This window comes from Lichenostomus cassidix, chromosome 17 (genome assembly GCF_008360975.1).
Source record: "Lichenostomus cassidix isolate B80296 chromosome 17, HeHo_3.0, whole genome shotgun sequence".
In the NCBI taxonomy this organism is placed as follows: Eukaryota; Metazoa; Chordata; class Aves; order Passeriformes; family Meliphagidae; genus Lichenostomus; species Lichenostomus cassidix.
The window spans coordinates 3020992-3046671 of NC_139497.1; the positions used below are offsets into that span (position 1 = coordinate 3020992).

At 45.3% G+C, this 25680-nt stretch overlaps 1 protein-coding gene across 3 annotated transcripts in view; it reads right to left on the reverse strand.

Moving 5' to 3' along the window:
- Positions 1 to 25680, reverse strand: part of COL5A1 (collagen type V alpha 1 chain) — a 134629-nt gene that overhangs the window by 93298 nt on the left and 15651 nt on the right. For all 3 annotated transcript variants that reach the window (XM_085076863.1, XM_085076862.1, XM_085076861.1), the window contains exons 2-4: positions 13259 to 13426; positions 7818 to 8031; positions 7060 to 7222 (exon numbers count right to left, since the gene is read on the reverse strand). In XM_085076863.1, coding sequence (XP_084932989.1) covers positions 7060 to 7222; positions 7818 to 8031; positions 13259 to 13426 — 545 coding nt within the window. The remainder of the gene's footprint in view (positions 1 to 7059; positions 7223 to 7817; positions 8032 to 13258; positions 13427 to 25680) is intronic.

Here is a 25680-nt window from a genome sequence, read left to right on the forward strand (position 1 = left end):
TCCTAAGGCTGATGTTTCACTTGGCGCTCTGGAAAGATAAATGATAGACTGCAGGAGTGTTTTAAACATCAATAAAAGCGTTTTTATGATCTGTTTGAACAATAAAGTGCTTTGTAAGCTATCAGAGGCCTGCAGGCATTTGATACCAGCAAACTGCACTAATTATCTGCACTATGCCAATGCAGTGGCTTTTACAGTTTATTAAATGGAATTTACCACTGACCAAAAAAAAAACAAATAAAAAAAAACAAATCAAAAAACCGAAAAAAACCCCAAAAAACGCCAACAACAATAACAACAAAAACCCCAAAAAACAAATAAACCCACAAAAAAACCAACCCAAAAATAAAAATAATTTTTTTTAAAAAAAAGTGTATTTTGTAATCATGACTCCATCATTACAGGCAACCCTGACCCAGTCACCAAGCTTGACTGCAGGCCAGATTGGCTGGACCTGCAATTACCCAGCAAATAGAAATGCAAAACAAGAGTTTCAGCAAACTGTGTGCAAACAATCCAGCTGATGTTTCCAGCCAGCCTCTCACTTTCCTCGCTGGCACCTGCCAGGGAGGGGTCAGAGGGACCAGGGCCAGTTTGGGGTGGCACTGAAAGCCCCCTGAAGCACAGAGTCACTTTTCCAAGCTGGTTTTGCAATTCTTTTTGTGGCCCTGATAAAGCCAGATGACGTCCCTGGGCACCTGTGTAAGGTGATGCTGGGGCTGAGGTGTTGCCAAATCTCACATTTGGGTTTTGATCACATCGAAAAAACCTCCCTGTTAATTGCAAACCCATCCAGAGGAATAACCCTCAATAATTGCAGACATTTTCTAGGCAGCACTGCTCTCCTGGAAGAGCCCAGAGCTGTGATTTAATCCATATGTCTCGAGTGCACCATTTTAAAGAGGATTCTTTGTGGGGAAAAAAGCGAGCAAAGCGGGAGGAATGACGAGAAAACCAGCGAGCAAACGGAGAATTATTAGGAGACTGGGGAAAGCTACAGACATCTTCAATAAAGATCCCCAACTGCTGGCTCAGGAGGTTGCATTTTCCATCCTCTCACGCTGAGCTATATGGTAAAACATCCCCTCTTTGCACTCCCTGCAAGACTCCACAGCAAAGGAGGTGAAATCAGATTTGGCAGGGCCAGCCAAGCAGGCAGCCAGCACTGTGAATTACCTGCTCTCAGCAGCCTGCCAAGGCGGGGGGAAAGAAATGGGAACATGGATCCGTGGTGCATCCTGACAGACGAATCCAGGGGAGTCAAAAAAAGCCTGATTTTTAAAGATGTTTTTTAAAAGTTGATGAAAAACTTGGTAAATCTGAGCTCGAGGCTCTGGGCTGAGCTGGGTCCAGCTCTGAGCTCATGAGGAGCCTCAAGGAGCTCAGGGGAGCTGCTGGGTTTGAAGATCACAGAATTTCAGGATCACTGAGGTGGGAAAATGATCCCAACCTGTCCAACCTGTCCCAATCCCCACCTTGTCCCCAGCCCAGAGCCCTGAGTGTCACATCCAGTCATTCCTTGGTCACCTCCAGGGATGAGGATCCCAAACCTTCCTCCAAATCCTCAACAACCCTTTCCACGAATAAATTCTCCCTGAACTGGGGATTTTCTGGGTTCTCCTCTATCAGAAAATCCCAAATCCCCACCTTGCCATTGCTGTTGATGCTCACAGGACTCTCCTGCCACCAGCAACAGCCAAGACAGAAATGCTGAGGCAAAATTTAAAATCAGGGATTCAGACCTGAGGCTCCCCAGGAGCTGGGAAAACCTGTAACTCAAATCACCACCAATTTCTCCAAGTTCTCTGCATCCCAGCACATCAATCCTTGGAGCAGAGAGAGAATCAATCTCCTCCTGGAGCAAACAGAAGCTGTTTGATGTGTTAAGAGCAGATCTGTCTGCAAGAAGAGCCTCTGAAACTCCTCCATCCCCCAAACCAGCACAAAACACCCTAAAATTCACCCTCATCTATAAAATGCACATTCATTTCTACCCCTTTCACCACTGCAAAAGCTTTGATCCATCCTCAAGCTCACAGAAAAACAACCTGCAGGAAAAAGAGAATTTTCCAGAGGTGGAAACACCACGGCCAAGAGCATGGGAAGGGAAGGAGAAAGCCCTGAGCAGAGTGAAATGAAACCTGGGATTATCAACAGCAGGGATAATTGTTTTTTTTTAAGTGTAAACAAGGCTGAAGATGAAAAGGGAGTTGGCATTTTGACCCCAGGAGCACCTGAAGAGCCCCAGTGTCTGGGCTGGGAGCATTGCTGGGTCTGTGCTTTGTGCTGTGGTGCCTCAGAGCTCACAGCAGCCCTGAAAGCACCTCTGGCACCCTGCCCAGCCTCGCTGCCTCATCCCAGCTGCAAAAAACTGCTTTCCCTCCACTGCTGGGGGCTTGGTTGCACTCGTGCTCTTCAAAAAAAGAATTCAAAATAACCAAAAATCAAAACTAAACAGCAACAACAACAACAAAAAAAATTCCAAAAAATGCCCCAAAATACAAAAGGAAACAAAACCCAAAACCAAACAACAACAACAAAAAAACAAAACTCCCCCCAAAATACAAAAGAAAATAAAAACCAACCAAACAAAAAACCCCAAAAACCAACCAAAAGACCCCCAAAAAATAAAAAAATGAAACAAACCCCCCAAAACCAACAAAAAAGCCAAAAAACCCTCAAAAATCCCCATAAACCAAACCAAGCAAACAGAAAAAATACCAAACAAGAAACAAGCCAAAAACAAACCAAAACCCCCCTCAAAAACAACAAAAAAACCCCAAAACAACAACAAAAAAAACCCAAAAAAAACCCCAAAACAAAAAAACCCTCAAAAAATCCCACAAACAAAACTAAGCAACCAACCAAAAAAAAAAAAATAAAAAAAAAAATCCAACCAAAAACCCTCCCAAACCAAAAAACACCACAAAGGAGGAGAGAAACTCCAAAGCAGCATCTCTCAGCACCCTCCAGCCCCCACAGGGTGCTTTGCTCCATCCCAGGCCAGGTTGGGCACCATTCTGTCAGCCCCAGCTGGCCACAGGTGGATGAAACCCCTTTGAGTTTCACCTTGTTTGGCAGCATCAGAGGAAAACCCCGAGTTTTCCAGCCCAAATCAGAGCACTGAGATGCACTGATGGCACTCAGCTGCACAAAACCACCTCCTCCTGTCTCTAAAGGAGCCAAAAGTGAAAGATATAAACCTTAAAAAGCAATATATTCATGCCCTGAGCTTTTCCACACGCGGGAAAACTCAGTTCATCAAATGCTGAAACCAAGGTTGTTTCCAGAGGGTCAAAACACCACTTAACCTGTGGGACAACACTGCAAAATTTCACTCAGATGAACCAAAAATAACTGGCAGCAAAGGCACTCACTTGTCCCTAGGGTGTCCTCAGCAGTTTTACCAAAACCTATTCATTTTCTTTATCAATGTCCACGCTGCAGTTGAATGATGCCAGCTCTGCAGCCAGGGGCTGGGTGAGACTTTTATCAGCACAGAATAAGCCTCTTGCTGGCAGATCAGGAGACAAAAATGAGATATCCAGCAGAAAAAATGGAGCAGAGAGGTCTGAATAAAGGTCATTTTGCTCAGCAGGCCAGAAGGGATGCTCTGGAGTGACAGTGAGCAGGAGAACAGAGCTGAGCCCTCAGCACTGCTCAAACCAAACTTTTCATCTGAAAAACGCCTCCAGAGGGGTTAAATTCACCTCATCCAGCCCAGGGATGGAAACATCTACCTGCCATGCACACCTAAAGATCCTCCAGCTGTGGGTGATGGGATTGCCCTGCTCCCCAAAAGGTGACTCCAGGGATGGACCATGGGCAGAAAATGGGCATCCCCAGGAAATTTTGGGAAGTCTCCATGGGTTCCAGGCTGAAGATGCTTTGCTTTCCATGAAAATGCTTTTCCCAAGCTTCCTCCTCTCTCCATTTCCACACTAAAGCACCAGGACTGTGCCAGGACTTGGTTTCTCATTCGTGTGTAAAGGAAAAGCACGTCAAAAGCACAGTTCTTCCCTCTCAAACTGAGACACTTTCACGTGTCTTGACTTCCCCCAGTGCTCTGACTGCAGCAGAGAAAAATGTTTATCCTCCACCACGGGCTGCTTTTTTGTCCTTTCCCTCTCTCCCTGCAAAAAAAAGAAAAACCCCTTTGCAGCCTCACTGCAGCATCCCCTCAGGCACAGCTTGAAACTTCCCAAGAGCCTGTCCTGACATCTGTAAACTCCTGTTTTGAACAACACCCCAGCACAAAACCCAGCTTGTACAACCTGGGCTCAGGGCTTGGCCCCTTTTCAAACCTCCCCAGGCCCTACAGAGATCCACACAGCCTCCCAGCTAATTGAATTTTAATGAGAGGAAGTCATTTTTCCACTGGAAGAATGTTTTGCTAGAGAAATATTTTGAAACTCTTCTAACCTTTCCTGCCAGGCTTTTCCTTTTTTTTTTTTTTTTTTTCTTGCAGCAGAACACGAGTGAGGAAGTTCCCATTTGGGATCTCTGTGGACAGAGCTGCTCCCCTCCCAACCCCAGCCCTTCAGTAATTACAACTTTTAAAACAAAAAGGGTTTGGGGTTGGTTTGATTTCAGTCCTGACAAGGAGAATATGAATTCCCATATGAATTTACAGCTCTGGGGCTGAGACAGAGCCGATCCCAGTGCTGTCCCCAATCCCAGTGCTGTCCCCAATCCCAGTGCTGTCCCCAATCCCACTCCCACCTCACTGGGTTATTCTAATTTCCAGCAAAACTAACAAACACAGAAAAACCAGGAAAGTCCCTGGGTGCAGAAAACCCTGGGGATTGCAGCACCCATGAGACAGCAGCAGTTCCATCCCCTCCCTGTGCTCCAGAAACCCTCAGCTTTCCAGGAATACATCAATTTACCAGCTTACACCCTTTCCCCATTGTTCTGAGGCACAGTTTCTGCTTAGCCTTGCAGAAAGGAGGAAGGAGGGGCCAAAGGAAATGAAGTTGCTGAGATATGAAGGAAATTAAGTTCTAGTCCACTGCCTCCAGAAATCCTATTCCACCCCACTGAAAGCTGCTGGTGTGTCTTGAGTGCTGGGTGAGGAGGGTGACCAAAAATAAAAAAAAAAGGATAAATGGCAGAATGTTTTATATCCATGTTGTACAATATCAGTACTTATCAGATAAAGATAAAAAGTATTTTCTGATTACCCACTTCTCATAAGTGCCAGCAAGATCTTGAAGCTGCAGCTTATTTCCAGAGTGGGCAAGAGGCTCCTTTCCATCCCAAAACTGAGAAAATCCCACAGCCCTTGCAGTTTAAGACCTTTTAGCCCTTGGCTAGGGCTAAAAGAGGAGCTGGGGAGCACTTCCACCATCAACACTTGGATTCAATTCCCCTCCTGGCAGAGCAATCAGCTGTCCCAAAATCAGGGGAGCCCTAAAATCCACCTGGGAACACCCAAGTTTTAGGGGCAATTATGGAAACTCTGTTATTTTACAGAATGACAGAGCCTGAAGTGGAGATTTCTCATCCAGTCTGGATGAGAAACCTTTCCCTGGACCTGAGCTGGAGAAGAACTCACCACTTTATATAACAACTCCCCTCCAAACACAGCATCCAGCACTGCAATATTTGGCAGAACGTCCAACCCTTGCAAAAGACACTCCAGTGCCCATTCAACCCAGCTTTTACTTTCCATTTTAATTGCTCAACTTCCCAGGGAACGTCTCTTAATTTAACACAATTCTGAGCTCCAGCTCTGACTCTGGAGCTGGGATTTTGGCAGCAGATGCACTCGAGTCCATGCATTCCTGCTCTGTTTACAGCAGGCCAGCTCCCAGATGTTGGTAATATTAAACAGGCTGGAACTTTCCCTCTGAGTGACAGCAAAATGCAGACAAGAACTGGCTTTGCTGTGGCTCTAATTATCCATGGATAGGAGATATTCCTCATCCCTCTGCTGGGCTGGGGATGCCCTGGAGATATAACACTTCCTCTGCAGAAATTCCATAAAAATTCGGAGATGGAGATCGATAGGGTTTGGTTTACACTTCACCGCACTGGTGGTGATTTCAGGGAAGAAATTCAGCTCTCAGCAAAGATCAGGAATGAGATTCTCATCCCCACAAAGCCTCACAGGCTCAGCAGAGCGCAGAAGTTGATTTTGCCAGGGAAATGCGTACATTAAACAAGTTGCTGAACTATGGGGAAAACGTCTCCCATATGTACCTTGTCTATAAATAATCTCTGCTTCAATCAGAGGAGCTCAAGGGAATGTTCAACCCCTCAGGATTTCACTTTGCCTCTGAAAGCAGGCGTGTGGGAGGTGACAGGGCTGCCAAGCAAGCTGTCAAGGAGAGTCCCCTCATGTCATGGAGCAAAAGAACCAAGAATCCATGGCCAGTGAGTGGAAAAAGAGCAAATTCCTGCAGCCCCAGGGTGAGCTGGGGCTTGGGAGGGAACTGCTCCCCTCAGCCTTCACTCACTGCCCCTGCAGCTCTAAATCCCAGCAAGGGGATGAAGGAGAACTTTGTGAGTCCTTAAATGTGCCAAGAGCTCCAAAATCCCAGTGCAGAGATGGTCCAGAACCCCAGCAAAGGCTTGAAACCAGAGAACAAGAGGAGCACACTCCAACAGCTCACCTGAACCTCAACTCTGATCATCACTCCAAAAATTATTTACCCGGTGGAAACAAAAATTTAAAAATTACAACCATGTTCTACTACGTAAAAACCCAACCTAAATTTGAAAAACGAGCTGGGAGTATCTCCCCATCCCTGTGGAACACCTCCAGAGCTTCTCCACGCCCTGACTTGTGGCTAGCACAGCTCTTTCCCATGACAATTTTCTCCTGTGTTTTCTAAACAAAGATAAAGTTTGGATGTTATTAAAACAGTGTCTCAGATATGGACAGTTCAGGCCTGGCCAGTCGGCCTAGGGGGAGGTTTCTGACTGACCAATCTGGGTGACCTCTGAAAAGTCTATATAAGTTGGAATCAAATAATAAAAGCTCTCTTTTTTACGCCACGCTGAGAATCTGAGTTTTCCTTCCCTGCTAGCGGCTCAACAGCGACACTGACTCACCTCAAAGACCTCCTCATCCAAAATCCTGGTCCCAAAGACGATGATGCCGTTGACGTCGATGATGGGATGCTCGCTGCGGTCCAGGAACTTGGTGATCTTCTTCTTGCAGTCCAGGATCAAGGTGACGTTTTTCTTCTGCACGCTCAGAGCCACCCGGTGCCACCTGCCAGGACACAGCCCACACACGGGTCAGGCAGAGCCCTGGGCTTTGCAGAACAAACCAATAATTGTATAAAAATGAACTTTTAGGAGGTGATGTTCTGCAAACCTTGGTGGAAATCCTCCTCGGGCAGAGCCTGAAGGGTTTCACTGGACAGAGAAATGCTGATTGACAGCTCTCCTCCCTCCAAACCAGCAAGGAGAGGGCCAGTTGTGGCTTCAGCAAGAAGCAGGGATAAAAACCACATGGATGACTCCCTTTTCCACCCTCTTTGGAAGCCCTGCACAATCCTCAGCATGGATTTTTGCAAGACAAACTGATTTTTTTTTTTTTTTAAAGGCCCTTTGCAGCAAAATCGCTGCTCCTACCCCCACAAGCACCAGCCAGTACCACTGACTGCTCATTTACAATTCTTACAGACATCAAATTAATTCACCAAAGGCCAAAATGACAGCCTGGGGCTCTTGGGGTGAACATATATATATAGAAATATATACATTTCCATAGGCAAAACTCCTATTTTACACAAGGTTCAACATGCTGGCATCGATACAAACAATGAACTGTTTTTTTCCTTGGCGCACAAAATGTCACTTACTTGCCATCTGCTAGGTTAATGCCTCTAAAGAGAGGATAGTCTTCTGGGCCTGGCTTTCCTGTATGGTCTTCATACAGGAATACAGGAGATCTACCCAACTCCACACCAATTTGCTGGATCCCTTGCTCATTGTAAATTGAGATCAAGAAGGACTGACCTCCTTTCTTCGCTTTTACAGTGGTTAGAATGGAGAAGTCCTCTGGGAATGGGGAAGCTGGAGTGGAAAAGCAGAGAGGTTAGTGAGGTTTCCTGGAGAATCGATCCCTACACAAACAGTGCTGTTATATGGGTGCACAGCAGCAGCCCTAAAAGTTTATATAGGGCCAGGTGAACATCTGGCTTTTCCCCAAATGCACTAGGGTGAAACCCCTGTGCTGGGCAAACAAGTTGTACAAAATTAGTTGGTTTAAATTTGTATTATTTTCACCCAACCTTCCCTCAAGAAGCTCCTCAAAAATTTTTAGATGAGGCAAAAACTTTCTGTTTTGTACGTCATGTTTCCAAATTTAAGATGTCAAAGGGACAGAGAAAATCAAGCAGTCTGTGCCAGGCAGGCACACACAATATTGAAAGGTTTTATTTAAGGAACTGCATCAGGATTTGTCTATTCCAGATGAAAACTGAGGATTTCGTGGCTTTGGCTTTCAGGGCTGCTGCAGACACACAAAACAAATCTGAAAAAGGAAATAAATCTGGCAATCAGTAGAAAACACTAATTCATTTGCTTATGAAACAGCATCCCATTTCCTGGCTTTTCTCCACTCAGGAAAGAACTGGGTCTGATCACAGGTGATTTCTGTCTTTATTTCTGCAAAGTTGGGAGGATTAGAGTTGCTAAAGTCTTGGCAGTACAAGGTCCCTCTGCAAGGCCAGACAAACACATTTAGAGTTTCAAGTCAATCTGGGCATCACCTTCTTGCAAAAACCCAAACTCTTTGGGTTTTTCTGCCCTTCAGACTGAAAAAATGAGCCCAAACTCAAAAACCAGGATAAACATCCCAAACAGGGCAGCTTTAAAACCACCAGCAGCGTTAATAAAGAAGATTTCTTGATCAAATTATCCCCATAACCCCTCAGATGCTGCATTTCAGAGCGTGGGGCTTGCAGGGAATGTTCCCTTCGAGGTTTGGGCTTCCCAAAACAAGGATTGCTTTGTCCCTCTGGATATCTGCCTGGGAAATCTTAAACCACAGCAGGGCAGAGCAAAGTGGGGCAGCCCCACCGTGGGGTTTGTGACACTGGTGTGGCACTGGTGTGGCACTGGTGACACCCAGGGAACACAGGGACTCCTTTGAAACTGCAGATGTGCAGCCAAATAAACCACAAAAACCATCAAGCTCAGTGCCCAGAAGCTTCAAATAGATTTTCTTCAGACTGTCTTCCAATAGATTTGTTTTAGAGATCTCCTAGATGGTATTTTGGGGGGTTTTGGCCCTGGGAGGGGATGAGGAACAGGGCAGTGGGGAACTCTTACAAAATTCAAACGCAGAGGCTCTGAACTCATCCTCTTCCTCCTCTGCCTGGCAGTTCCTTTAATTTTTAGGGGAAAATGTGTTTTAAATGTATTTATCTGCCTACAGCAGGGAAGGGGATGAGGCAGGAGCTGCAGCAGAACCACCAAAGAGCAAAGGGAGAATTCCAAGGGGGTAACTGAGGATACCTGTGGAGAAACACTGCACCAAGCTAACACCCCTCACCTTGGGTAAAGAACATTTGAGAAGCAGCAAAAAGCAGCAATCTGCAGAAAAGCCTCCCAGTCAGGAATGAAATGCCATCAGAGCCTGGTTTATCCCCAGGATGCAGCCCCAGATCTTTGGCAAAAGCAGCACCCAGTTTTGGTGGCTCCCATGGGATGCCCTGAGCTTTATCTCCTTCCCCTGAGCACAAACCCTCCTGAATCAGGACCATACGCCTTCCTGGTTCCAATTACAGCCTACAGATTTGGGCCTTTTATGTAAAATAGTTCACGTCCAAAATTTCATTAGGAACCCACAATACAGTACCTTTCAACTTGGACAAGCTGCCAACTCATTAAAAAGCTGCTTTTAATTTTTTTTTTCATTATTATTAAAACGTCGCCATGGTGACGCGAGTTTCTCAACCCAAATAATCATAATGGATGAATTATAGCTGACATTACTCTGTTACTGCTCTGCTGTCCTGGCAAAATAACAATGCCTTCACTGTCAGAGGCAGAAATGACCCAGGCTGCTGAATGAGGGATGAAAACACATCCCCGCCGACACCAGCACTGATAAATGCAGCATCAGGAATACACCAAGCACGGGGAAACTGACCCAAATCCCTCCACAACAATGGAGACACCCCTCCGACAAAGGCTTGGGGATTGAGTCCTCGTCTTTGATTCACTCCTCAAACGAGCTCCCGCTGGGAGATGCTGCACACTGCCGGGGTTGGCTCGGCATCCTCCTCCCTCCCCGTGGGCAAAACCTCTCCAGCTCCCTCCCTAGGATCTCCAGCGAGGCAGCAGCACGGGGGAAACCCCAATCCTGGAGCTGAAGGAGCTGCAGGGTGGGCACAGCTCCATCCGTGGGATGCTCCAGTGGATGAACCTCTTCCTCCTTGAGCATCATGATTTTGGACAACCTCATCCTCTTCAAAGCAGGGGGAGTTGTGATCTTCTTCCTCACCCAGCCTAAAACAGAGTCCTGCTGCTGATCTGGGAAGCTGGAGCTGCAGAATAGCAGAAAGCAGGCAGAGCAAGGAGCTGATCCCGCTCCTGACACGAGCACAGAGCGAGGAGGTGGCATTTCCAGAGCCTTCACAGCTTTGCTCTTCAAAGGAAAACAGCTCTCCAGTGGTGTCACCAATTCCTGGCCTTTCCCTTCCTCTGAGGAGACTCTCAACTGTGCAATGACTTGTTTGCTCAGGGGTGACTGCTCAAGCTATAATAGAGACTTCTGGGAAGGCAAATGACAATTGCAAATTTGGTAGAAGAACAACCAATGACATTTTTCTGGCTGCCACTGAAACCCTTGCCTTTCTTGCTCCTGCTGGAAGAGCACAGATTTTGCTGGGAAGCAGGACTTATTTAGGGATCAAGGACAAAAAGCATCTCGGCAGATTTTTTTCTCACTCTTTTGAGCTTGAAAAAACAAGTTTTTGATACATATTTACACACATACATCTTGCTTTGCTGGCCGTGGCAGCAGAATGCAAAGCCCATGAAATTGCATCTTAGAAAAGCCCCAACTTCTAATTAGCACAGAATATTCTGCACAGAGCACGTTTGCCAAGGGTGCTCTGGAGCAGAGAAGGAAAGCTCTGCTCCAACCCACCCTCCTGCTAACACAAAATCCCCAAAACCACACATCCCCTGCTGCACTGCCCTGCAATTACTTTGTTCTCTCTATCTCCTCTCTCATTTTGAGGGTGGGAGATGAAGTCACATCTTGTGAAGGAGAGGAGGAAACATCTGTGGATCTGATGGAAAACACTGGCAGCTCTTCATTTTGCTCTCCCCTATCTCCTCAGCGAGCAGCAGAGGTGACTCAATGACCTGCGAAGGCTTTGGAGAGGGACTGAACTGCTTTGAACACCCCATGGTTGTCCAGAGGATGAAATGGTGGAAAAGTCACTTTATAAATTCTTCCAGATCTTCTCACCCGAGGAAGACACAAGATGGAAACCAAGAACTCAGTGAGGATGAGGATATAAAATAAGGTGAGAGAGAGCCAAGAACATCTCCAACGCTGATTTGTCTCCTGTGCCATGATTCAGTTCTCTGCTGTGCTCAGGATTCAGTTCTCTCAGGTTCACCTCTGATCCAATCCCCTCGTTCCACTGATCACCCAGAATATTCCAGCTTTTTTTCACATCTCCAGTTCACCACCATTTGCTGGTTTCTCGTACACAAAAGTGACCAGGCAAGAATTCACAGTGGCTACAGAAACTGTGAAAAGCTCTCAAATCCACTCCGGCTATATATTCCAAACTGGAATATTCCATTTCCTTCAAACATTTTTGAGCTTGCAGAGACCAGCTGGCCTAAAACCTGAAGTCATTTCAGGTACAGGACATGAAGGGACAGGAAGGCACAGCTTGGCACACTGGGATGTCATCTGTGATCAGAAAGAACTTTCCTTCATTGGGCAGAAATAAAAACAAATTTAGGGCCTGGTTTGCCCTTCTGCAGACATTTAAACTCAGCTTTAGGTCAGACTGAGCAGCTCCTTGGCTAGGGCCATGCAGGGATGTCCAGCCTGTCACATGTCACTCATCTGTCCTCATGCCAAGCTCAGTTTTTAGGTGACACACAAGCTGTGCTCCTGCCCACCAGGGGTTAAACAGAATTCACCTGCTTATTGTCACAGCTGGATGACAATAAAGGCTGCTAATAACCTCAGCAACGAGGGAAATGCTGGAAGCACAACCCCAGCCCAGCCTCAGAGTCTTCACTTGTGCCTCTGCCAGGCTGCCTGATGGATACCCTGGTTAATTAGGAAGCAGTGCTGGTGGCACAGCCCATTAGCTCTGATTTAGCCACTCCATTCATTCCCTCCCGAACACGCAGGGAGGACGTGTGTGTCTGCTTTGCCTAAATCCCCTCCTGCCTCACCCAGCAGGCTCAGGCAGCTCCTTCCTGCCTCCTGCCAAACCTGCCTTGGGTTCCTCACCAAACTCAGACAGTCCTGCCATGCCTGATTCCAACATCCCAACATTCCCTGGGTGAAACAGGGACACCTGGATGGCTGATTCCAGAATCCCAACAGTCCCCAGGTGAAACAGGGACACCTGGATGGCTGATTCCAGAATCCCAACGTTCCCCCCAGGTGAAACAGGGACACCTGGATGGCTTGGGAAGGTGATTCTGGTGGTGATTGTGTGTTCAGAGCTGCAGCTCGCAGGCAGGGAGGAGTTTGGGTCCATAACATGTCCACTCTTCTCACAAACACTTTTGATTATTCTTTGGACTCCAAAATGCAACTCTGGGCATCCTCAGGCAGCAATCAAAAGGTCAGTGCTGTCCAAGGGCTCTGTGAACTGCTGCACTCAGCACCTTCCCCTAATGAGCCTCCCTTCCAACAGCTTTCCTCGGGACATCTGCTGCTGTGGGACAGTGTGTTATTTCTGTATGGTGATTATTTGTGTTAGGAGACACACCACAGCCCCAGAACCAAACCCCACTGAGCTTGGCACTGCTCAGGCACGGAACAAAACACAGCCTGAGCTCCTCTGCCTCCTCCCAGCCTCTGTCCCCAGCTGGGTGTCACCCTGTGAGAGTGACAGAGGAGGGATTCTCTGATCTGGGAGGGAGCAGATGTGGCATTGGTCACTCCTCCACCAGCTCGTGCAGATGCAGTGAGAAAAGGATGGGATGGGATGGCTGAAAACCTGCAGAACACACTGGAAAAATGCAGGAATTCCACAGTGGCTGAGAAAAGGATCAGATATTTCCATGAATAAAAATCTGGACTCACCAGGATACAGCTGCTTTGTCGGGGCACTGAGCTGAGCATCTTTTGTTACTCTGTAAGCAACATCTGCTTCTTTTGAAGATCTTCTGCTTGTGCAAAACCCCGTTGTTTTTGTTATGCCATCGGGTAAATTAGGAAAATCTAACACCTTCAAGAGGTCTGCGGGTTCAGCTGCAAGGAGAAAAGGAGAAAGCAAGGATTAGGAGACAACAGGAGTGGCACTGCTTGGCTCCACATCAATCCTGCAACACACAAATCCATCGGCACAGCCTTAAACCCAGCTGAAATGTGCTTTCAGTGCACCTGAAAATACAAGGTTCAGGGCAGCTTCAAAGCTGGGAGGAGGTCAAAGGCACTAATTCAGGGCAGAATGGTTGTCACAGGAGCTGGATTTGCTTCATGTCTTCACCCAGCCTCCATCACTCAAATACATCCTGGAGATGAAGCCCTAGGCAGGAAATTCCTGATCTGAGGGAAAGGATTTAAATTGACAAGTTCCCACCATGCCATTACAAACCTTCCCATTCTTTTGGCTTTAGTTGGTGCATCTGAAAATTATTTGGAAGCAAACATCTGAGCAAGCTTCCACCAAAATAATAATCCCACTGGGCAAACTCTCACTGGCTGGGATGAGAGGAAAAGCCATGAGGAATGTCTTGGGATATGAGGAAAGGTGAGGAGGCAAAGGTGAGGAGCTGCATAAGACCTCAGGCAGCTCAAATCCAGGCAATTCCCACCAAATTATTCCCCAGGAAATTCCATCACACCAGGATTCCTGCACAACCACCCAAACTGGATAGCCAAAACCTCATATTTGCTTCACAGAAAAGGAAAAAAAAATCTGAATTTTGACTTGTGACATGCAGCAAAAGCTCCTTTCCCCAGTTACATCCCATTAGGCTCTAATTAATGAGGAGACCTTGTCTGACATCCCCCAGCAGCACAGGCAGAGCAGCTTCACCTGCACATCTTCAGGGCTCTGGGACATCAATTAAGTCATGCAAGTGATGCATCTCATTGACTTCCTGATCTCCACAAGTGGAGGCTGCAGAAATGGAACAGCCAGACCTGACTTGAAGCTTTTAAAAGAAATTATTTTGAATTTTGACTCGGTAGTTGGAGCAAGACAGTGTCACAAATATGAACCACCCAGGGCAAATCCCAGCAGGGCCCAAAGCAAACTGGGCTGTGCTGGTTTTGGCTGGGGCAGGGTTAAATCCCATCCCAGCAGCTGATATGGGGCTGCAGTTGGGATTTGGGCTGAACCCAGGGCTGATAACGCTGGGGAGTTTCCATTGCTGTGGGCAGGGCTTGCAGAGAGTCCTGAAAGGCTTTTCTGCTCCTTTTCCATCAGGCTGGGGATGCACGAGGAGGTGGGAAGGGACACTGATCCAAGGGACATTCCATGCCATGTGGAATCCTGCCCAGCATGGGGGAAAAAAGTGGAAAAAAGAGGGGGACAACTGATGTGATGGTGTTTATCTTCCCCAAAAAATCATTAATTGTGACAAAGCCCTGATTTCCATGTCCATAGGGAGTGGGAAGAATTCCTTGCTTTATTTTCCTTGCTCTATTTTCCTTGCTTTACCTATTAAACCATCATTATCTCAACCCACAAATTATTTTTTCCCCCAATTTTCTGGTTCTCTACCCCATCCCAAGAAGGGCTGCGCTGTGTCTATCAGCAAAACTAGCAGAGGGGGAAGAAAAAAGCACAGACAGACCTTTTACAATATCCCAAGTTTTGGTTACCAAGAAATGTTTGCATGGAAAATCGATGCACGTCGCGAGGCAGCTTTTAAAACTTTCCACAATCCTGAGAAATTGGAACCTCAGCGAGAGATTACAAACACATGGCAAAGCCAGGGGAACAGTGCAGATAATAAAGGAGCTGAGGGAGCCTGGCCTGAGCTGCAAACAGCTGTAAGATTTCCTCATCTGACAGTGGAGGATGACACATCTGTCTGAGCTGTCCTTGGATCTTCCCCCTGCCTTCAGCCACGTTTTATTCCACACAAAATAGCTGCACACCTCCAGCCTGTTTAGGCAACCAAAAGGCAATAAAACTCCATCTCTGCCTCCAGTCACATCGCTGTGCTCCAAGAGGGTCAGAGCAGCCAGCTCCTGAGCTGCCTCCAGCATTTATTTAGGGAGGAGAAGGAGGGAAAAGGGGAAGGGATGGGAATTCCAGACTCCTGACATCAGCTGGGTCGCCGTGCCAGGTGTGGGGGGCTGGAGTTTGGTGCTGCACATCCAGAGGGGTTTGCAGGAGTGGGAACATCCCCAGGGGAATCCAGCCTCTGGGGATAAAACTGCCCCTGCAGTGGTCACTGGGAGCTGATGGAGGTTCAGGGGGGCTGCAGCCCCTCCAGGAGTCATGATCCACAGGTTAGGAGCTCCCTGAGCATCCCCAACCCATCCCAGTGCAGCATTCCCATCCCTACAGGGTGATCCAAGCACCTGAACTCCCTCCAAACCCTGCAGCTCATCCTCACCCTCTCTGTGCCTCCAGAACAGTGATGGATGAGGTCAGAGCGAGATATTAAAGCAGAAAAAAAAGATATTAAAGCAGAAAAACACTCTGGTGCTGCACAAACCAACTGTGACCCAGGTGACCAGCAGGAGAAGGAAATCACCCCTGCTCCCAGGGTCTGAACCTCTCCTGGAAATCAGAGAGGAGGAGAGCAGCCAGCTAAAGCCCCTCAGCCCCCAGAGCATCCTTGGAGCAGGATTTCAGCAGCAGGAAAAGTCCCAGCTCTGCCCAGCAGGATGAGCTGCACACTGGAGCAGCTCTTGTGCCTCCCCAGCCAAGCAGGGCAGTTATTTCCACATTTTCCAGCCAAATCTCAGCTCAGGAGCTGGGAGGGCACCATGCACTGCGGGACAGAGAGCTAACTGATGGAATTTCAGGGGATTTCTCCCAGGTTTGCTCAGGGTTTGGCCTCCATCCGAGAGCTGAGCGAGCTGCTGCTGTCTGAAAGGTTCCTTTGGAGTGTTTCTGAATCACAGCCCTGTGCAGCATCACATCACATCACACACTGCTGGAACATCCTCTGCTCGAGGTGCTCAGGAATCCCCAAGGGGACCAGCTCAGCCCCTGCCCAGCACACAGAGAGACAAATCCCAAAAACCCCAAATAAATCACACCAAAATCACACCAGAGGCTGCTCCAAAAATCCGCAAAGCCCTCGAATAAGGCCAAAACAATTAAAGTTTTACTCCTATTTTTCCTATTTTGAACATGCTCTGCAATGCCCAGAGAAGGAATAAATGCAGAGCATTGGAAGGACAGAGAGAAAAAATCAGAGTCAGAAGTTTGGGTGTTTTTAATTCCAGGGAAATGGGGAACAAAGTGATTGTCACATCACTGGAAGTTTTCAAGGCCAGGTGGGACAGATCCTGCAGGATCTGTGCAATGCCAAACAAGGATTTTATTTCACCTGTCAGTCCCAGAGCACAGGACATCCAGCTCTGCTTCAGCCACTGCAGGGAAGGGCAGGGAAACTCTTTCTCCACACAGTCATTATCCAAAGTTTAAATAGATTCATTTCCCCATCCTAATTTTTGGTTTTCCCTCCAAATTTCATCTACCATGGATCAGGAGGAAAATAAGGAAAATAATTAAATATTAAATATTATTTTCCCCTGAAACTCAACCAAAACCAAACCAAAAAACACCAAAACCAAACAAAAACCCAAGCAAACAAAACCAAAAAACACCAACCAAACCTAACCAACATGAAGCCAAACCAAACTAAAGAAAACCCCAAACAAAATGAGCAAAGAAAACAAATCCCCAACAAACCAAAAGACCAAAAAAAAAAAAATACCCACAGAAAACCCCAAGAACCCAATGGAAATGTTGCTCTTGAAATTCAGTGCTGCAGCTCCTGCAGCCCACACTGCAAATCCCAACCTCAGCCAGAAGTCATCAATCTAAGCCACATTTCTGCCTGCAATAATAATTTTTAACACCTGAACAAAGCTCTGGAAGGAACCCCAAAGCACTCCTTCAAGTCACTTAGGTGTTACTTGTGCATTTCCCTGCTCCTGGTGTCTGAAAAAATACCAAATTGCGAGTAACAAACCTCGAGACAAATCTCCTTTTTCGAGGTCTTTAATGAAATCCTTCTCCCCAAGGAAAAGCAGAGTAGTTAAACTTGTCACTGAGCTGAGGGTTGGAGCTGCTGAGGCTCAGCGCTGCTGGGAACAGATATTTTCTGTGTTTTCCCAGTTCTCCCAGTGCAGCTCAGCAGGGGGAACTGGGAAGCACTGGGGAAAAGGCAAAGCCAGGATTTCACAAGGAGAATGGTGTGGATTTCAGGGAATTCTCAAGTTGAGCTCTGACCAAGCTGGGAAAGTGGAAGGAGTGGAACAAGATGAGCTTTAAGGTTCCTTTCCAACCCAAACCATCCTGTGATTCCGTGACACATTCCTAAAATTCAGGGCATTTCCTGGAATCTTCAACTTTTTCCCTTATACCAAAAAATTCCTTCTCAGCACCTCGAGACACAAATTTACTGTGCAAAGCTGCCCTGCTGGTGTGTTAACACCATAAATGAGATATTTGGGGTCAGCAGGAGGGATCACCAGCCTGGAACAGGAGAATCATTTCCCCATATTTGGTTTTGGAGCAGCCAAAGGACATCCCAAAGACTTTGGGGAATTAATGATGCAGCTCTTAGTCACTCCCTGGTTTCTGTGCAGTCATGGGGTCGGGAGGTGAGCAGTGAATAAGCATTTCCAGCTCATTCCAGGTGCCCTCTGCAGCTTTCCTCATCATTTACCACCAATCCCAGCAGCAGGGAGGCAGATTTGCTGGGATGGAAATCCTTCTCATTTGAACGAGCAACAGAAAATTGTCATTTATCTCACAGCAAGCCGTGACAGCAAATAAAGTGAATAAGGATTAGTTCAGCAGCAGCATCTCCTTGAGAAGGATTTCAAGACACCTTCCACTATCCCAGGTTGCTCCAAGCTCAATCCAGCCTGGCCTTGGACATTCCCAGGGATGAGGAATCCACAGTTTCTCTGACAGCCTGTGCCAGGGAGGCTGTCACACATTTTTAAGGGAAAAGGTGTTTTCCAGCAGAACCCCAAACAGTGAGGGATCAGAGAAGCTGATGAGGGACAGGAAAAGCCATCTGTGACCCCAAACTTTAATCCCAACCTGGAGAACTCATCCAAAGCCAGGGTTCCTCCAGGAGGAGCTGAGAATCACCATGACAGAGGATTCTGTTCCCTGTAAAAACCACATTTCTCCAAGGCAATCCTTCCCTTTCCATCCTTGCCAGCCTTTGCTCCTTCAAGTGCTTTTCCAAGATATTCTTAGCCGTAAATAAACACCCAATTATTGCCTTGGGAGGGCCCAGCCCTGGGCAGGGCAGAGCCCTTTCCCTGGGCTCCGGAGTTCTCACTCCCCAGGCAGCTGCCCAGAGGTTGACAGGAACATCTGGGCTTGGATTTGGAATTAAATACAGAGAGGTATTTATATATTATATACTAATTTAGGAATATTGTGTTATATTGTATTGTATTATACTGTATGACATGATGTTATGTTATATTATATTGCATTGTATTATATTGTATTACATTGTATATTGTATTATATTGTATATATTATAATATATATACATATATACATTATATATATGTATATAATATAAATAATATATAATATACAATATATATGTATATATTATATTATATATATTATACATAATATACACATATATATTATATATTTTATATATATACATATATATTATATGTATTATATGTATTATATATATTATATATTATATTATATACATTATATATATTATATATTATTTATATTATGTATAATATATTATATTATATATTATATTATATATTTTATATTATAATTTATATTATATTTTATATTATATAGTGTACATATTATATTATATTATATTATATATTCTATATTATATTCTATATTATATTATATTATATTATATTATATTATATTATATTATATTAGGAGTTCCTCTGTCAGATCCATAAGAAATAAAAGCAAGTGAAGACTGCAAGTTGCTTCCCTCACTGATGCTTTTTTTAAGGAGCTGGGAGTCTCCTTCTCAAGCCTGTGGGATTTCAACAATTTTGCCTCCTTATCTAAACATTTTTCACCACAGCTGACCCAGCTGCAGCTTTGGGCTCACTGACCAAATCAGGGTGGCAGAGGCTAAAATAAAACAGAGCCCAAAATCAGGATATTGAGCTCCAGCTGCTGTTTCTGCAGCATCCTTTGGGATGGGCTGAACAGAGCCTCTGGAATTCCTCAGCATCCCAGCAGCCCCATAAAACACAATTAGTTATTTGGACAAAGAGAAAAGGCGTTTTAAGGAGGGGAATCCAGGAATGTGAGCTGCAGGATTGAAGATATTAAAGTTTGTTCCCCAGGAAGAGGCAGAATAAAGGGGAAAAGAAAAAAAAAAATCCAGCAACGGAAGGGGTCAGAACTCATCTGCTCCTCCCAAGAGCTGTGTCAATTCACAGCGCTCCAGATTGCTGAATATTTCACCAATGACTCATGACATCCCCTTATTTATTTATTTTTTCCTTGTAAAAAGCCCAAATAGTCCCAACTGGGAACAAAGGAAACCATTATGCAGAGTCAGATTGGAAGGATCCTACATTTAATCCCAAAAGGGAAAGAAAGAAAACCCAGGAGTGATCCTGGAGCAGCTCAGAGACTCCATTAAATTCAAAGAATCAAATAATCCTCCTTCCTTTGAGCAGAAATCCTTTTGCTTTTTTAAACAATCAATCATTTGGGTTTTTCTGACAAAGCCATGGTGTTGGCAGCCAGCAGTGAGCAAAGAGCAAGGTTTTCCTTCATGGAATAGAATTAAAAAATCTGCTGCAAATTCCATGCAAAACTTACAGACACAATTCCCCAAAAATCAGGCAAATGTTGAGCATTTGGGGGAAATTGGAACAGCAAATCTCCTGCTGGTTTGGGAGAGCTGAGGGTTTGGGATTCTCACCTTGGAGGGAAAAAATCCATGGCCATGGGGGATTTTACCCCTTCCAAGGAGCTGCTGCCCCAAATGCTGGGAAAATGGGATGGAAAATACCCCAGAGCAGGGAAAAGGATGGTGAGATCCCTAAAAGAGCAGGGCTGAGGTGCAAAGCCAACACACAGCATTGGGATCAGTAGGATTCCCCCTGGTTTTCCCCAAGATAGATCCATGGCACAAATCCTTCCTTGCTGAAGGAAAAACCCCAAAGCCTTTTAGGGCAGAGCCTGTCACCCTGTGACCCACCCTGCTGACTGTCCAAAAATTCCATCCAGGGAATTTTTCAGAGCTCCTCCTGACCAGTGGGATCAGAGCAATGAGGTGAATCACCAGCTCCAGTCCTGGTTCTGCTCCCACAGACACCTCACATCCCACCCTGCCCTGGGTCCAGGAGATATTCCCAACCTCCCTCCTCCAAAGGGAGCACTTTCTGGGTCACTGTGACATTTTGGGAAGTGTTCCAGCCCAAGTTGCATTCCTGGCAGGAGTTTTGCCCTTTGAACGACTGAGGGTGAATGGAGTATGGAGATCTGGAGTTTTTAAAGCTCCAAATTCACATCCTCAGTAGATCCACCAAGGATGGAGCAGAACCTCATCCTGGGAATTATTCCCTAAAATTCACCCAGAAAGGGATGCAGTTCTGTCCCTCCCACCCCAGGCTCTGATTTTTCACACAAAACCCACTTTAAAAATCACTGCAATGCCCCTGGATCGCCTCAAACCCAGCAAAGAGACATGGAAATCACATCCAAGGGGTTTGTCATCCTTCCCAAGGAAAACCTTGGCGCTTCCTTTTGGAACTCAGCTCTGCAGGTGGAGCACTGAGGCTTCCCAGGACTTCTGACAAGGCTTTGAACCCAAAAAGGGCAACTTTAGATGGGATATTAGGAAGAAATTCTTCCCTGGGAGGGTGGTGAGGCTTTTCCCAGTTTCCCTGCATTTCCATGGGATTCAATCCCAATCCAGCAGCCCAGGGACTCCTGCACCTCTCACTGCAAGGTGGGAAAGGAAATTCCAACCTTTTATCTTTGCTCTGAAGAGCCCCAGTGTTCCCAGAGATCTGGCACAGGGACAGCAATTACATTTGCAAAGCAATTTGTAATAATCAACCACTTAAAGCTCGGCAGGGCTTAATTAGGGCCTGAGCCTGCTGCACATTAAAACCAACAAGAAGCTTTGCAATCAGATTTAATGGGGTGCAGAACAGTTATTCCTGCAAGGAAACATGGAATTCATCTCCTGGAGAAGGGGAAGAAATACATGGAAATCTGAAGGGAAAGCAATACATGGAAATCTGACTTTTTTTCCCCATTCCATGCCAGTGAAAGCATAGCAGGATGTTCCAGGATACACAGAGCCTTATAGTATAAGAATATAAATACAGAGAATATATATAGAACATATATAATATATATTCTATATATATAATGAGAATATATATATAGAATAACCAATATATATAGAATAGTATATTATATATATTAGAATATAGATTCTATATATTATATTTAGAATATATAGATTCTATATATTATATATCTAAATAGAATATATAGATTCTATATATTATATTCTGTATAGAATATATAGATTCTATATATTATATTCTATATATATTCTATTTTATATATACATATTTTATATGTATATAATAACCATCACCACATCTCTTGACACTTCAGGGTTATCAGAAAGGATCATAAAGTTGCCTTTAAATGGGATTTTGTGCCCAGGAAGATGTGACTGCCCTCCTGCCATGGCCAAGGATTCTATTCCCTCTCAGCATCTTCCAGCAGCACTTGGGGGAAGTCAGAAATACAGAAAAAATCAGAGCAGGATGTCCAACAAGCACAGAGCTGTGCTGTGAGGACACTGGGGACATGGGGGACAAGAGGGACAGGCAGATCTTTTACCAACCACAGCAATAAATCTGAAAAAAGCAACCAAAACCAACAAATTTTCGGGAACACCAATCATTCTGGGATAACCTCCCTCTCTCTCCAGCCTCCTCAGAGCATCGCCCAGCCCTTAGCTGGGAGTGGACGAGATTAATTAAGCAATTAACACAAACACCTGCAGAATGAGCATCACTTCCAGCCCGGCTGAGCTTCAGCCTCACACATCACATCACCACTTCAAAGGCAGCAAACGCCCCACGCCCAGGTAAAGCCAGGGTGCTCCCAAAATCCAGGAAATTCAGAAGCTAAATTCTCATTTTCATGCGCTGTGGGTTTTCCGGTTTGTCTGTAAAGTGAACGGGAGCAGGCAGGAGTCATTTCATTTTTAAATATTTCATTGGCTGATTTAAAAAAAAAAAAAAAAGCCCAACACGGAATTACTTCCAGCCTTACTCTGTATTTCAATATTCTGACACGAGGAGAGAAGTGTAAAACCAATTATTTCCCTCAGATGTTTAAACCAACCAGCTCTGAGCGTGTAGTTCATATCTGATTCTCCTCAAAAACATCGCCAGCAGGCAAATTTCAAATTAATACCTGCTTGACTTCATGAAAAGTGGTTCTGAAGCTTGTTTCCCCCCAAGTTTTCTCCGGAGCATTAATTCCTGAGTTTATATAACCCACACTGCACCACACAGGTGCTGCTTGCAAGGGAAGAGCAGCAGGAAGAAAAAGCCCAAAATTAACTTTTGAGTTTTATCCATTCTCAGCCACCAAGGAGAGCAGGGAGAAATTCCCCACTCAAATTCCCCACTCAAATTCCCCCTTCCCAGGGATTTTTTCTCACTTCTAATCCACATTTATCCAGCAGGTCTTGTCCTCCCCTATTAGGTATTTAAATGGATTTCTTTGTGAACATCACCAGGGGATGTTATTTAACTTTTCCTCACATTTATTCCCTATAAAAAAATCCTGCCTCCATCTGCCTGGAACCCACAGCTGCCACAATGGTGTTTCATGAGTCACGCAAGGATAAAGGCTGATTTTGGGAAATTTGGGTCACCAGCTGCAAGTTCCTCTCCCCCCCTTTCAGAAATTCCCTATTAAAAGTGGTTACAAGGTGATTTGGACGTTGGGAAATATCTGCATTTAAGAGCTGAGATGTCATTTCAGGTCTCCCACTCTCCACGCAGGAAGACTCCAAACCCAAAGATAGCATCTAAAAATTGAAATATGCTCCCATAAAAGCGAACAAGACATATCCAACATCCTCATCCAAAAAGCTTTCCCAGGACTCAGCCCAAGCCTGGCCCAGACAAATATTTACATAATTATTCACATGGGTTTGTTTGAAATAAAGAGCCTTTTATTATCATTACTTTGGCATCAAACATCTAATTAGGGGCCAATGACAGTTATAAAAATCACTGAGCTCTCCTTGTCGGGGCTGCTGGGAGAAATGGGATGAGTGATGGGTGGCACTGGGGTTGTCCCAACCCTCCTGATCCCCTGGGAAAATCCTGAGGGAAATGGAAAATGGATGGGAAAAGGGTGAGAAATGCCCACTCAGGGCTGATTCCTTCCCCTCCTGCCTGATCCTGGAGCAGCTCAGAGACTCCGTTAAATTCAAAGAATCAAATAATCCTCGTTCCTTTGAGCAGAAATCCTTTTTCTTTTTTCAGCAATCGATCATTTGGGTTTTTCTGACAAAGCCATGGTGTTTGTTAGCAGCTAGCAGTGAGCAAAGAGCAAGGTTTTCCTTCGTGGAATATAATTAAAAAATCTGCTGCAAATTCCATGCAAAAGTTACAGACACAATTCCCCAAAAATCAGGCAAATGTTGAGCATTTGGGGGAAATCCCAGCCCTGTTCAAGAGCAGCAAATCTCCTGCTGGGCTGGAAGAGCTGAGGGTTTGGGATTCTCTCCTGGGAGGGAAAAAATCCAGTTCCAGTGAGTCCCTGCAAGTCCAGCCCCAAACCTCATCTCTGGCTCCTAAATCCCTCCCAATTTTCTAAAATCTATTCAGAAAGAGATAAAACACAATATTCCCACCACTGCTTCAGATGCTCGTTCCTAAATCCCTCCCAATTTCATAAAATCTATTCAAAAAGAGATCAAACACAATATTCCCACCACTGCTTCAGATGCTCATTCCTAAATCCCCTCCAATTGGGTGAAATCCATTAAAAAAGAGATCAAATACAATATTCCCACCACTGCTTCAGACACTTGTTCCTAAATCCCTTCCAATTGGGTGAAATCCATTAAAAAAGAGACAAACCACAATATTCCCATCCCTGCCTTGCTCCCAACCATGCAGGAATGCATTTTTTAATGTAATTTTCAGCCCCTGGGGTGATCAGTGTCCCATTTTTCTGTAGGTAAAGAAAGGACTTTGTATTTCTGTCTCCAGGGGATCTTTTTTGGGGCCGTAGGCAAAAAAAATCTCGGGTTTGGGAAACACTGATTCCAGTCTCAAGCTTGGTTTTCCTTGCCTGGAATTGGTTCATGGCATGACCTCTTAGAGGTTTGGAGGTTTGAAGAGCTCAGCCATGACTTTGATCAGTAAAAATACTGATCTGTAATATTTGCAGACTCAAATATACAGGAATTTTTAGCATCTATAGGATTATAATGACACTTTTTGTATCCTAATATACCCAAAATGCTCCCAGAAAATTGCACTTCTGGCTTCTTATCTGCAGGCAGATAACTTAGATCACACAGGGTCTCTCTCCTGCTATCCCCTGACCCAAAATAGTGCCACATTTGAAAAGGAATTCAGGATTTTAGTCAAGGAACAAAAAGCTTTCAAGCTGTTCTGATTTTCCAGGACACAGCCAACTATAGAGAGACTCTACAAAGAGCACAAGAGCAACACCTTGATCTGCTGGCCATTAAAAACTGGGTATTTTTGGGTTTATTTTGCTTTTTGATAACACTGAAGAGCCAGTTTGCCATCAGACAACTGAATTCTCTAAAGAGAAACAAGTCAAAGCCAGCTTTGTCAATAAATCTGCTTTTAGAGGGAAGGCTTTGTGCAGAAACCCAGCACAGCCAGATGCTCCCCACAAAACTCTTCCAGGCCCTAATCCCACTGAGGAAGAATATATGGCTTTGCTTTCCAACAATCCCAGTTTTTTCCGTGGCAATTTCCCTAATAAAGCTGGCAGAAGCTGCCCCTAAGAGATGTGGCAATAAAAAATGACATTTCTGTAAGAAAACAGCACAACAAGCACTCATTCACAGGGTGCTGAGCAGTGAAATCACAGCAGAGACACAAACAAGATCTAACACAGCAACCCCAAGGCATCTCCAGCAGCAAAATCAGTGCTCCAGGGCTGAGAGATTTTGCTCCTACCATGAATTCTGCAGCTCCACAGGAGATTTTTGGCTCCAAAGGATCAATCCCACAGATCTGGGTTGATTTCTTCTCTCCCCATGTTTTCACTCCAATACAAGCAGAGCCCACAG